At 40.4% G+C, this 13,464-nt stretch overlaps 1 protein-coding gene across 3 annotated transcripts in view; it reads right to left on the bottom strand.

Annotated features, from left to right (window-relative positions):
• The window catches only part of EXTL3 (exostosin like glycosyltransferase 3), a 126,339-nt gene that overhangs the window by 8,028 nt on the left and 104,847 nt on the right, over positions 1–13,464 (bottom strand). For all 3 annotated transcript variants that reach the window (XM_043890802.1, XM_043890804.1, XM_043890801.1), the window contains exons 5-6: positions 8,903–9,047; positions 4,324–4,452 (exon numbers count right to left, since the gene is read on the bottom strand). In XM_043890802.1, coding sequence (XP_043746737.1) covers positions 4,324–4,452; positions 8,903–9,047 — 274 coding nt within the window. The remainder of the gene's footprint in view (positions 1–4,323; positions 4,453–8,902; positions 9,048–13,464) is intronic.

The following is a 13,464-nucleotide window of genomic DNA, read 5'->3' on the forward strand; positions in this document are numbered from 1 at the left end:
AGGGGATCTCCCTGACCCAGGTATCGAACGCCAGTCTAACGCACTGCAGGAACCACCAGGGAAGGCCCCATGCAGTCAATAAATTCTGGAAATTCTCATATTGTATTTTCAAGACTGCCCCTCCCATCTTACTGTTCCCTTTCTGGCACTGTGTTAGATTTTACAGCCTTCACATCTCTTCATCTTTCTTATTTTCCATCTCTTTGTATCTCCATAATACCTTCTCAGATAATGTATTCACATTATTCACACATAATCTACTAGGTCATTAACTTTCTCTTCAGCTGTCTTATCATTTTATCCCATTCACAGAGACTGTCATTTTAATAACTATAATTTTCATTTCCAGTAGTTCTATTTAAGTTTTTAAATCTGCATGTTCTACTTTCTTTCTGAATATATGTTTTTTCCTGAATAACTTTAAAATTATTACTACTATTATAAACTGAGAAAAAAATTAACATTGGATGGCCCATCCTGTTAATCACAGCTGAAGAATAACCACCACCCACAGCCAGGATCAGCCATCAGAAGTCTAGCTGCTAGAGTTGAAACTGAGGAGTGATCATGACCGCAGGCCAGGGCTCCAAGGGACACTCGCACCAGAGATAAAACTCAGAAGGAGTCATGACCCCCAGAGGTCCCTTCACAGGAATCCACCACCCCTTCCCCCACCCTCCCTCCCACCGGCAGTTCTCTAGACATCCTCCAGTTTACAGCCAACAGTGTGGCACTTACTACTCTCCCCACCAGCTTTGACTGAAGTAGGAGACGGCGGTCAAGGGCTTGGAGAAGGAAGGCTGCCGTCAAGCCACATCTATGTCCAGTATCCTACTTCGCTCTCCTTATACCGCATCTCAGATGCCAGCACTCAACCTCGAGGGGAAAAGTCTCTTAACCTGCAAATGACTCCACTCTGGCACAAGAAGAGGTATTTATACTGCTTTTATAAGGCATTTTCTCTTTATATATGCTCCTTTTATAAAGGTATTTTCACTGAAGCAGTGGTTTCCAAATAAATGTTTTTAATCATGTAACCCACTACTAAAAAAATGTTGTGATTGCAACCCCAGTATATTTATTAAAAAATATATATATATCTATATACAGGAACTTCCCTGGTGGTCCAGTGGCTCTGTAATATACAGAGAGAGTGAGCTGGGAAAAAACTGAGGGCAAGAGGGGAAGGGGCACCAGAGGATGAGACGGCTGAGTGGCGTCACTGACTCCACGGACCCGAGTTTGAGGAAACTCAGGAAGACAGTAATGGACAGAGAAGCCTAGTGTGCTGGAGTTCATGGGTCACAAAGAGTGGGACATGACTGAGCAACTCAACAACAACTGTGTGTGTGTGTGTGTGTGTGTGTGTGTGTGTGTAACATAATAAAACATACAAAAAACTAAGAAGAATAAAGCAAATTGTATACAGTGAAGTTTGAACACTTACTGAAGCAACATCATGGATTATATTTTCCACAGGAATATTTCAAGTAATTTAGTCTAAGGAAAGTTCTGCTTAGTAATGGTAAGGAAAATCCTTAATAGATGTTGAGAACTTACTCAGCATTAATATTAAGACGCTTACTTATGTATCCTCTCTCTTCTTCCTTATCCCATAAGCCATCTCCACCTGTCTTCTCAGTGCTTTAGGAGTTTTTCATCCTTTATTCTGAATGAAGTCTATTTACACTCTAGATCTCTCCTCTTCAAAAAAATAATAGTACATTATTCAAAGCAACAATATGAAACTAACTCTGTGTGGTTTGTTCAGTCAATATTGTCAAGATATTAACATTATTGAAAGAATACAACTATCACCTAAAACAGTCATGCCTTCCTAATTATAACAACGGAAGGGACAGTGAAAACTTGAAGTATTTAAAGCAAAAAAAAACAATTACTACTTTATAATATAAAATAGTATATATACACTGATAAAATTAGGTAAATTAATGAAAATACTGAGTTCAAACTGGTTCTATAATATGAAGTAAATAACTGGCCTCAGAATTTGAAGACAGGTTCAACTGAGTGAGCCTCTGACTTTAAAAAGTCCTTCTAATTTTCCAAGTTTTCACTTTTGCTGTTCAGTCACTAAGTCACATCTGACTTTCTGCAATGCCACGCTCCCCTGTCCTTCACTATCCCCCAAGTTTGCTCGGATCTATGTCCACTGAGTCGGTAATGCTATCTAACCACCTCATCCTCTGCAGCCCCCTTCTCTTTTCTCCTTCAATCTTTGTCAGCATCAGGGTCTTTCCATTGAATCAGATCTTCACATCAGGTAGCCAAAGAATCATGTATACCGTAAGCAAATTATTTCCACCTCACTCTCTACACTGGAGAGATGTTTAACCAATGAAACAGTGGCCTAATAACAGAACAAACATGCTTCCATGAGATGAAAAATGCACCATATCTGTGAGTGCTTAATGTGACTGATGGTATTATTAGGTACCTAATCACTCAGATACTTTAAATTTTCATGAATAATGTCTTATGATCGACTAGGGAGTTATAATTAGAAAGCAAACATCTGGCTGGAGTCCAGTCCCTGGTTACACAATAAAGGATAAATAAGGAACAGAAAAGTGCACCAATCATTAATTTCTTTTTAAGACCTTTGCCTCCCTTCCTTAGAATTTACAAAGAAGTATGCTTTTTTATCATTTACTATCAGATCTACCACTGTACCTGGAAAACATGTTATTTTATATAAAAATACTATCATCACTCAGAGTTTAAAAAAAAAACACACAATTTGGTGCATTATTTTGCTAATTATTCTTCTCTTACGAGGCTTTAGCAGAAGGCTAAAGAATCTAAGAAACTATGTGGTAACCAGGAGTTAAGTTATAACCCTGAGCCCCACTTGGCAAAAGGCTGGAATAGGTATGAATGCTATACCTTGGGGTATAAAGCCCCAAGTGCTTCTCCATTTGTCGGTTATGCTTTGTTGCTGGAATCAATGTTCTCTAGTTACCACTCTTGCTTAAAACTAAAGCTACAATTTGACCATCATTATTAGTACAGCCTAGTGGCTACTTAGTCTAGAACTTACATTCAAAATGTACAATAAGAAGAATGAAATATACACCAAATTATCATTTACTCATGGCCCTAATGATATCCATGAAGGTAAAATTATTTTATAAAATTAAATAATACGATTTTTTGATAAGAACGTAAGGACATCAAGTGTGAATCTATAACTTAAAAGACTGACAGAGCATAGTCATAAATACTATTAATTGGAACTGACAGATTCTCTAGTATTAACTGTTACAAGCCCTTTACTGTAGCCCTCATCAGGAGAGCTTCCACTTGTCTGAATCTACAATAATGACAGAGATGGTGATGGGACTGGTCTTTATGAAAAGTATGAAAAGCACCGAGTATGAAATTGTTAATAGTCTGGTCAAATCTATTCACCAACTCAAAGACAGAGAAAGAACTCAAATTTCTACAAATTTGAGGGTACGTGTGTTTTGTATAAATACCTTATGAAGAACTTAGGTGCTGGGCACTATTCTTACAGTTTTATACACTTTAACTCAGAAATTCTTACATTTTGGGTGCCAAGGACACACCACCTTCCATTCTGGTTTGGCAACCTGGGGGGAAGCCTGTGGACCCTCCTTAGAATGCTTTTAGACACGTAAAATGTAAGAAATTACAAAGGAAACAGCAGAAGATGAGATGGTTAGATGGCATCACTGACTCAATGGACATGAATCTGAGCAAACTCTGGGAGACGGTGGAGAACAGAGAAGCCTGGCGTGCTGCAGTCCATGGAGTCACAAAGAGTCAGACACGACTGAAGGACTGAACAACAATAACAGTGTAAACAGGTAATGCTGAAACACAGAAATATATGTACTCTTTTAAAAGTAACACAATCTAGGGAAAAGTTCGTAACTGCCATAATTTCAAAGTGATCAAAGTTAACAATACTTCACAATAAACATAATGTGATATGAAAATATCTGTGAGCTCTGGTGAACAATCAGTCACCACCAATCCTCTTATGAATTACAGCCTGTTTTATAACTGATAAAAAGGATAAATTTTAACTCAAGACCAGCGAAAATTAGAGATGTAACATTTCCCCATTCAAATTCCAATCACTGATTTCTATCCATTTACACCTTAAGAAGTGAAGACCCGCATTAAACCCTAAGGTGATCCTATTTGGCTGGTGGCCTCATCATCCCATTTTACAGATGAGGATTCCGAAGTACGGTGAGTTACGCACCGCACGACCACAAAGCACGTGAAATGAGTGCACATGCACCCCCAGTCCCGTAAACGGTGGGGCCTTACCTTGATGGGGGGTTTCCGAGTGATGTGGGAGACGAGGAAGTTCATGGCGATGTCCTCACAGTTGATGTATTCATCCACCATATCTCGGATGGCCTGGGGCATCACGTAAGAATACAGGTAGGCATAATACTGTTGGGGCAGGAACAGAAGCACATACTGTGTTAGAGGCCACAGTTCTTTGGCTTTCAGCAAAAACACGCACAGCGCTGTCAGGAAGCGTGTTGTGGCGGAGGCTGGGTGTGGCAATCTCCAGGGAGCACCACTGGCATTTAGGGTTGGGTCCAGGGGTGCTGAGCACCGGCAAGGCAGACCTCCCGCACTGAAGAATCAGCCTATCCAAGCTGCCATCATCACCCTCTTTGGGAACCAAACCTTCATGCAGTCTCCTTGGTACCACAGTGATCCTGCAACAACACAGAGATCTATCAAATCCAGCTGGACACTAGTTCAGCTGAAAGCGTTCTGACGAAGCAAAGGGGAAGCGAGGGGGAAAGTCTGGTTATCTCTCAGACCTCAGTAAGTCACTGAGGGATGAGCCGTCCAATCCCGCAGCGCCTCACTCCTCAGTCTGGGCACAGGCTACCCCTGCCCGAAGCCACCCTCATTTCTGGCCCACGGTCTCCTCATCAGCCTCCCTGCTGCCTTCCTTCCTCCCTCCAGTCCATCCTCAGCACAGCAGAGAGATCGTGTTAAAACATGTGCCTCTTTTACTCCAAACCCCTCAATGGCTTCTCATCTCACTCAGATTAAGCCTAAGTTCTTAAAACGTCCCACAAGGTCTACAGGTGTGCATTGCCTCACATCTACCAATGAATGTCGACTGCTGAACTTTCAGGGATTTTAGGAATTTTGTGACCTTGTTATGAAAAACAGCCATTATTAAAAATAGAATTACACATACTTAAAATTAAGGGGCTTCCCTGGTGGCTCGGCAGTAAAGAATCTGCCTGCCAATGCAGAAGACGTGGATTCTATCCCTGGGTTGGGAAGGTCCCCTGGAAAAGGAAACAGCAACCCACTCCAGTATTCTTGCCTGGAGAATCCCATGGACAGAGGAGCCTGGCAGGCTACAGTCCATGAGGTTGTAAAGAGTCAGACACAACTTAGCGACTAAATGACAACTGAAAACTAAATACATTATATTAGCAGCCAATAAATACCTACAGCACATCACTTATTTAACTAGTTAACACATTTATAATTATTTAGTACATTTACCATCATCATTTTTTAACCTTTTTGGCTGTGCTGCAAGGCATGCAAGATCCTCGTTCCCTGGCAAAGGATGGAACCCTTGCGTCCCCTGCAGTGGAAGTGCAGTCCTAACCACTGGACCCCCAGGGAAGTCCCACATTTACTGCCATCCTGAGGTTGTTCATGCCTATTACAACTGTCTGGTGAAAAGACTATGTAACTGGCATGTAATTGCTCATCTCTTCCAAAAGCCATGTTCAATGATTCATGTTAACCTGAACTCAGTCATGGCAAGAATATTTACACCACAGAAGTAAACAAATGCCATAAAACACACCAAAAGGTAATCGAGATCTGTTGCAATATGCTGATGATAAATGAACAGGTGAGGTGTCCAATAAAACTGACTTATGTATCTTTTTACCTTAAATGGTAGAATCTATATAGCAAACAAACCATAAAATTTTTGTACCAAACAGTGGTTTGCTGGTTATCTTGTGGCAAAATACTTAAGAGATGTTAAACTTAAAAGATGAATTATACATCTTTCTTTTACAAAAAGACAGGTTGACCCTTAACCGGCCACTAGCTATCATTAGCATGCTAATGAGAATATTTATTAATTAAAAACAATCCATATCTTTATCAAGGGAAACACGACATTATAAGAAAAAAGAACTGACTTAAAAGTATATGAAGAAAGCATTATGAAAACAAATATTTAGAAGTATTTCCACTATTATATGATTTTTATGTCAAAAATAATTTTTAAAATACAGAAAAACTTTGTAATCTGTTTAAAAATCTTCTAAAAGTTTCAGTGAATTTAGAACCTACTCTAAAATATAAAATGCAATATCTGCTCATTAGTTTGCTTAAAAAAATTGAACAATGCCATAGAAGATGAAAATTCAACAATTTCAACAAAATGCTACCAAATTGGTAGATAAGCATCAGGACTTTGGAAGCAGGGCAATAAGGTATTTCTTCCAGGGACAGTGATTAAAACAAAGTATCAGAAATGTGCTTAATTTAGAAACAGACTAATTTAGAAACAGAACACTGACCTGCCAGTATACAAAGAGTCAAATCAAGATTTTAAAAAATAATAATGCATGTTCAGTCATATTGCTTTCACTAAAATTTAAGAATTTAGTAAGACTATTATTTTGAAACTGTTTCATCTTTATCTCAACCATATAAAAATTTCTATAAGTATGGTACACTATACTATTTCTCTAAGTATAGTATACATACTATAATTTATACATCCATACATTTGTGAGGTACCAAAAGTTTTTACTGATAGGCATTTATAATAAAAAGAAACAATAACTTGATCGCTCTAGACTAGGGAAGACCTACTTAGTTTCTTTCAAAGGCCAAACAAGGAAGCTTTTTGGGTAAAAGTTCAGTTTGACGTACTAGAGAGAAATACAGCAATGTCCTGAAAATAAATTTACAAGTAAAGCTCTCAAGGAAAGGCAGGGCTGGAATACAGCTTACGGACGCTAAGAAAAGCCACAAGAGCTTGAGAGGATGTAAGGACAACACAAAATAAGAAGAGCACTAGGCGATCACACATAAACTAGACAATCAACAAGCACCTACTGCAGCGCACAGGGGATTCTACTCAGTATTCCATAATAACCTTTGTGTGAAAGGATCTGGAAAAGAGCAGCTACATGTATAACTGAATCGCTTGGCTGTACATCTGAAACTAACACAACACTGGAAATCAACTATACTCCAGTATAAAATGGGAATCAAATTAAAAAAAGAAAAGCACTAGACAGAAGGAGAACCCTGTAATACTTCAATAATTATAGGGAGACAGGGCCCTGGCTGGGTTGTTCAGGAGAGCACAGAGTGGAGATCAGGATGATGGGCCAGGTGGTAACATCTTTGCTGACCATGAAGAGATGAGTTAGGAGGTCGGTAGATGGAGCAAGACAGATACGACCAGTCTCAAATGAGATTTCACACGACAAGTGAGAAGCAATTGTCAAGAAGAGTCACCAGTGAGCCAGGTTCTCTCTACCTGGCTCCACGGTACAAGTCTGGGGAAATGAATAGCTTCAATCACGGTCCCTGGAAGGAATACAGAAACAGGCTGAAGGGGAAGCACTGTCCTCAGGGAAAAGTCAGGTTTCAACCAGATCAAGGAGACAGAGGAGGTGTTCTGTGAAGTTAGGCTACAGGCAGTTTGACCATCCCACAACAGGGATTCTTCATAGCCCAGAGAGAGGACCTGGGAGGGAAGGTATGGAGCAGTCACATCTGTCATTTTTAATTTTCTAGTAGCCACAGTTTTAAGAAATAAAAAGAAACAGTAAAATTAATTAGTAATATATTTTAATTTAACCCAGTGTATCCAAAATAACTGCACTTTAACATACAATCATTCCATATTGGCTCAGATAGTAAATAAAGAATCTGCCTGCAATGCAGGAGAAATGGGTTCGATCCCTGGGTCAGAAAGATCCCCTGGAGAAGGATACCCACTCCAGTATTCCTGCCTGGAGAATTCCATGAACAGCAGAGCCTAGCAGGCTACAGTCCATCGGATGGCAGAGTCGGACACAACTGAGCAACTAACACTGTCTCACCCGACATACAGTCAATATTAAAAACTAGTAATGAGACAGTCTACACTCTTTCTTTCAAGTTTTCAAAGTCTGGTACGTACAATATTTTACACTGAGAGCACATCTCAGCACTGACCAATCACGTTTCAAGTGCTCAGCAGCCACATGTGCCCAGGGGCTATTTTACAGAACAGATGAAATGGAGAGAGAAAATGAGTCAGGAGCAAGAAAACAGAACAGTTTAGCAGTATAAGAGAGTATACAACAGTATAAGAGAGGAGTAATGACTGGGAGGATCTGCATCCTAAATATTCAATGAAAAGCAGGATGTGAGGCAACGTGAACATTAAAAGCTCTAAGGAATCAAACAGAACTTGCAGAGCCTGAATGGACAGAAGCTTGTGGTGGGGCCTGGGACAGAGGTGGCTCAATCAGGAGAGGGCCAGATTCAGCCTTTTGTTGGCCAGGCCATGTCTGGAATGGCTGTGGGGAAACTGGAAAATGTTTTGCCCCAGTGAGCTCAGTTTTACAGAGGGAGAGCCAGTGCTCAGGAGGATAAACTGATTTTCTAATGGCCAATGTGCAATTATACTGGTGGCCTTCCCATCCTGACTTCATTCTAGAGTTGCTATAACCATCTTGATCACTGTCTTTAAAGACGGAAGTCGGGTAATTCTAGCAAGCATGGGATACGTAAGAAGCATTAGGAGAGCTATCTTTATCTAAAGCAGCATTTCACTGCCACACAAAGGCTCAACTCTTACCGAGTCACGCCAGTCCTGCCAGCCCTTTCTTACCTTGTGGAAGAAGGCAGCGCCTGTCAGCACCATGGACAGCTCACAGGAGTAGTTGGAGTTGTAGAGCCAGGACTGATGAGGGATGTCCCACGCATGGTAACGGCCAGGGAAACCCACAATGCGGTCCCGGGCTTCTCTCCACACCCTCATAAAACACAAGCATATGCACACACCTGAGTACAAAGCTCTAAGGTTATCAGAAACGTGTAATATTATTGCTGCTATTTTGCAGGATCTCTCTTTTTGAGCTGTTACTTCTTTTTTCTTTTTAATTTTATATACCAAATCAATCACAAACCAAACAGAATAAAAACAAAGTATCACCCATAGTTTCCTTAATAAGCACCTGTTTATTGATCCTTTAAATTATTGATGCTGGTGGCTAGCATCTCTCCAGCCCTTGCATAAAGAACAAGCTGGAAAAAACACAGAAAGGCTCTAAGGAGTTGAAGGCATTTAAAGGTCTCCAGGATGGGGTAAGTACAACAATCTGCTAAGAAGCAGGAAGAAGGTAATTTTTGTATCTATTTCTTTTTAATATTATTTAATTTCTTAAGCTCTTAAAGATTATAACATACTAGCATGGTAGGACTTGCACATAATTTATGTACACTGTATACTTAACTCCTCTCTTACTGAGTAACCCCCATCTAACCACGGTCTAACATTCTGACTGGAGCAGAGCTGGGGGGAAACCTGTACCATGAAAATCAGTGGTCTACAGAACCAGACAAATGAAAGACTTCATAATGTAAGAAATAAGCTGGGAATGTTTCCAGGATAAACGTTCTAACATCTCCAAATTTACCTTACCTCTAGGTAAGGTACAACAAATAAAATCAATTTCCCAGGCTGAAATCCACAGTCCTGCAGAAGTGCTTCAGGTGCACCATAAACAAGGGTCCATCCCCTCCTCCCTCCTCCTCACTCCAGCAGAGATTTACACTGCCTAACGAAGTCCCTCATCACCTACGAAACCTCAGCTCCTAAAGCACGCAAGATTTCATTTCAAGAGTCCCTCTCCTGTTAAGTTTGAAAGCAACTAACCTAGTCCAATGAGCCTTCCAGGTGGCTCAGCAGTAAAGAATCTACCTGTCAATGCAGGAGATGCGGGAGATGCAGATTTAATACCTAGGCTGGGAAGATGCCTGGAGAAGCAAATGGCTACCCACTCCAGTATTCTTGCCTGAGAAATCCCAGGGCAGAGGAGCCTGGCAGGCGACAGTCCACGGGGTCAGAAAGACTGGACACGACTGATGATGCACACACACAGTCTAGTCCAGAAGATGAGAAATTACAACTTACATCACAACACAGCAGCCATCTAGATGGGCTTTCTGCCACATCCCACCCAAACCCCTACCTCCATCCTCGTTTATCTCCTAACACAGACTTCCACTCACCTAAAAAGCTATGTTTTAATAGTATATTTTGACAGTTACAGAACATAAGGACTGTTAATAAATACCAACAGCATATCCAACGGCTATATCAATACTCCTAAAAATACTGATCCTTTTAAATGCCTCCAGAAGAGAAACCTACCTTCCAGTACATGATCCCTCACTGTAAAGCTTACACTTTTGCCCTTTTTAAAAATAAAGTTTATTGAGATATAAATCACACAGAAGACTCACTTGTTTAAAAGTGTATGACTCGCTGGGGGGTTAGTACTTAATATATTCACAAAGCTATGCAACGATCACCACTTCAGAATATTTTCATAACCTACTAATGAAAAGACACTCCATAACCACTAGCAGTTTAGCAGTCATTCCCATTCCCCCCAACCCCCAGTCTCCCACGGCAACCACTAATCCACCTTCCGTTTCCATGGCTCTGCTTGTTGCAGACATTTCACACAAAGGGACTCACACAGTACATGACCTTTAGTGACTGGCTTGTTTCACTTAGCCTGTTTTCATGTTGCAGCACGGTCAGTACTCCATTCCTGTTTGTTGCCAAGTAATATTCCACTGTATGGATATACCACCGTTTGTTTATCCATTTATCAGCTGAAGGACATTCTGATTGCACTTCTCTTGTTGTAGCTTTTTGTTTTTTTTTTGACAACTGATTTTTCTTTGGTGTATGGCAAAATACACATAACATGAAATTTACCATTTTAATTATTTTCAAGTATACAGTTCAATGGCATTAAGTATATTCCCACTGTTAAATGATCATCACAATCATTTACCTCCAGAATGTTTCCATCTTTCCAACCTAAAACCTGACCCAATAAACATTAATTTGGCATTCTTGCCTTTCTTTAGTTCCAGGCACCTGCCATTCCACTTCGTCTCTATGAACTCGACTACTGTGAGTGCCTCATATAAGCTGAACCATGTTTATACTTACTGACTCTTATACATAATGCTGCTATGAACAGTCATGGACTGTTTTTGTACAGATACGTGTTTCAATTCTCTTGGGTCTCTTTATCCATCCCTTAAAAACATACTATTTCCTTCTTTGCTATATAAGCTGAAGTCAGCCAAGACCCACATTATCTTTGGCCAGAGGGACAGTTTCTATGGATATATTTATTTATTTACTCTAGATCAAAAACAGCTGATTTACAATTTTTAGGTGTACAGCAAATTGACTAAGTTATACATATTATTTTTCAGATTCTTTTCCATTAAAGGTTATTATAAGATATTAAATATAGCTCCCTGTGCTACACAGCAGGTCCTTGCTATCTATTTTATATATGTGTGTGTGTTCATGTAAGACTCTGCAAAATGACACATGTATAGTAGTATAGATCTTTTAATTCCAAATTCCTAAATTTAGCCCTCCCCCCATTTTCCCCTTTGGAACCATTAGGTTTATTTCCTATGTCTGAGTCTATTTCTGTTTTGTCAATAAGTTCACTTGCATCATTTTTTTTTAGATTCCACATATAAGTGATTATCATATGGTATTTGACTTTCTCTAACTTACTTCTAGTCAAGGCTATGGTTTTTCCAGTGGTCATGTATGGATGTGAGAGTTGGACTGTGAAGAAAGCTGAGCGCCAAAGAATTGATGCTTTTGAACTGTGTTGTTGGAGAAGACTCTTGAGTCCCTTGGACTGCAAGGAGATCCAACCAGTCCATCCTAAAGGAGATCAGTCCTGGGTGGTCATTGGAAGGACTGATGCTGAAGCTGAAACTCCAGTACTTTGGCCACCTCATGTGAAGAGTTGACTCACTGGAAAAGACCCTGATGCTGGGAGGGATTGGGGGTAGGAGGAGGAGGGGACAACAGAGGATGAGATGGCTGGATGGCATCACCAACTCGATGGGCATGAGTTTGAGTAAACTCCGGGAGTTGGTGATGGACAGGGAGGCCTGGCATGCTGCGATTCATGGGGTCGCGAAGACTCAGACACGACTGAGCGACTGAACTGAACTGAACTGACTTCACTTAGTTTGATAATCTCTAGGCCCATCCATGTTGCTGTAAAGGGCATTATTTCATTCTTTTTATGGTTGAAAAATATTCCACAGTATCTATATACCACATCTTCTTTATCCATTCATCTGCTGATAATCAACATTTAGGTTGCTTCCATGTCTCAACTACTATAAATAGTGCTGCAATGAACGTCAGAATGCATGTATCCTTTTGAAAAGGGAATCCTCCTACACCCTTGGTGGAAATATAAATTGGTACAGCCACTATGGAGAACAGTATGCAGGTTCCTTAAAAAATTAAAAACAAAGTTACCATATGATCCAGCAATCCCATTCCTAGGCATTCATATGGAAAAGATGAAAACTCTAATTCGAAAGCAAAGTTTTTAGATCAAAGGATGTCCAAACAAATGAGAAAATACTCAGTGTAATAGAAGATTTGGAAGTAGAGTCTGAGATAATTCACTTGTCTTATAACCAGAGACTAAACCTCAAATTTCAAATGATGGTAAGAGACTCTCAACCACTTGATAATAAAAAGGCAAAGGATCTGAGCAGACATTTCTCCGAAGAAGACAAACGGACGGTCACTGAGCACATGAAAAGATGCTCAGCACCGTCAGTTATGAGGCTCCCCATTACTCTCTCACCACCTGGGAATCTGGAGACAAATGGAAAAGATAAAAAATCTTTCTAAATCAAGAACCACAGAAGTGAGCAAACACCAGTTATCTTAATAAGCTTCAAACTCATCAAAGCAGGACCGCTTATCTAGTCATTCTTGGGATCGAGCGCTGACTGGCAGTTCTCCTGTAACACCCCATGACTCTGTCCAGTCTCCAGTCCTTCAGCAGGCTCTCAAGTACACCACGCGGTGTCGGAAACACCCCACCTTCCCGTCCCTCCCCTGTCGCCATCAATAACAACAACTGTGGTGGCAAAGGCCCATTTCTGCTATCATCACATGGCTTTTGTTCCTTTCATAAAATCAAGGAAAGAGAGCTGGTTACTTGTTATTATGGTAAAAAGGAACACATTCCAGTGGGATTTTCACAACTGCTAACAACAGATTCTTGCCTCAATAACACAGTGGGAGGAGGAGGTAAGAGGAAATGAGAGGCTGGGTGAGGGAGAGGAAGAAGAGATGTTCCAATTTGT

Source organism: Cervus elaphus, chromosome 29 (assembly GCF_910594005.1).
Source record: "Cervus elaphus chromosome 29, mCerEla1.1, whole genome shotgun sequence".
Taxonomy (NCBI): domain Eukaryota; kingdom Metazoa; phylum Chordata; class Mammalia; order Artiodactyla; family Cervidae; genus Cervus; species Cervus elaphus.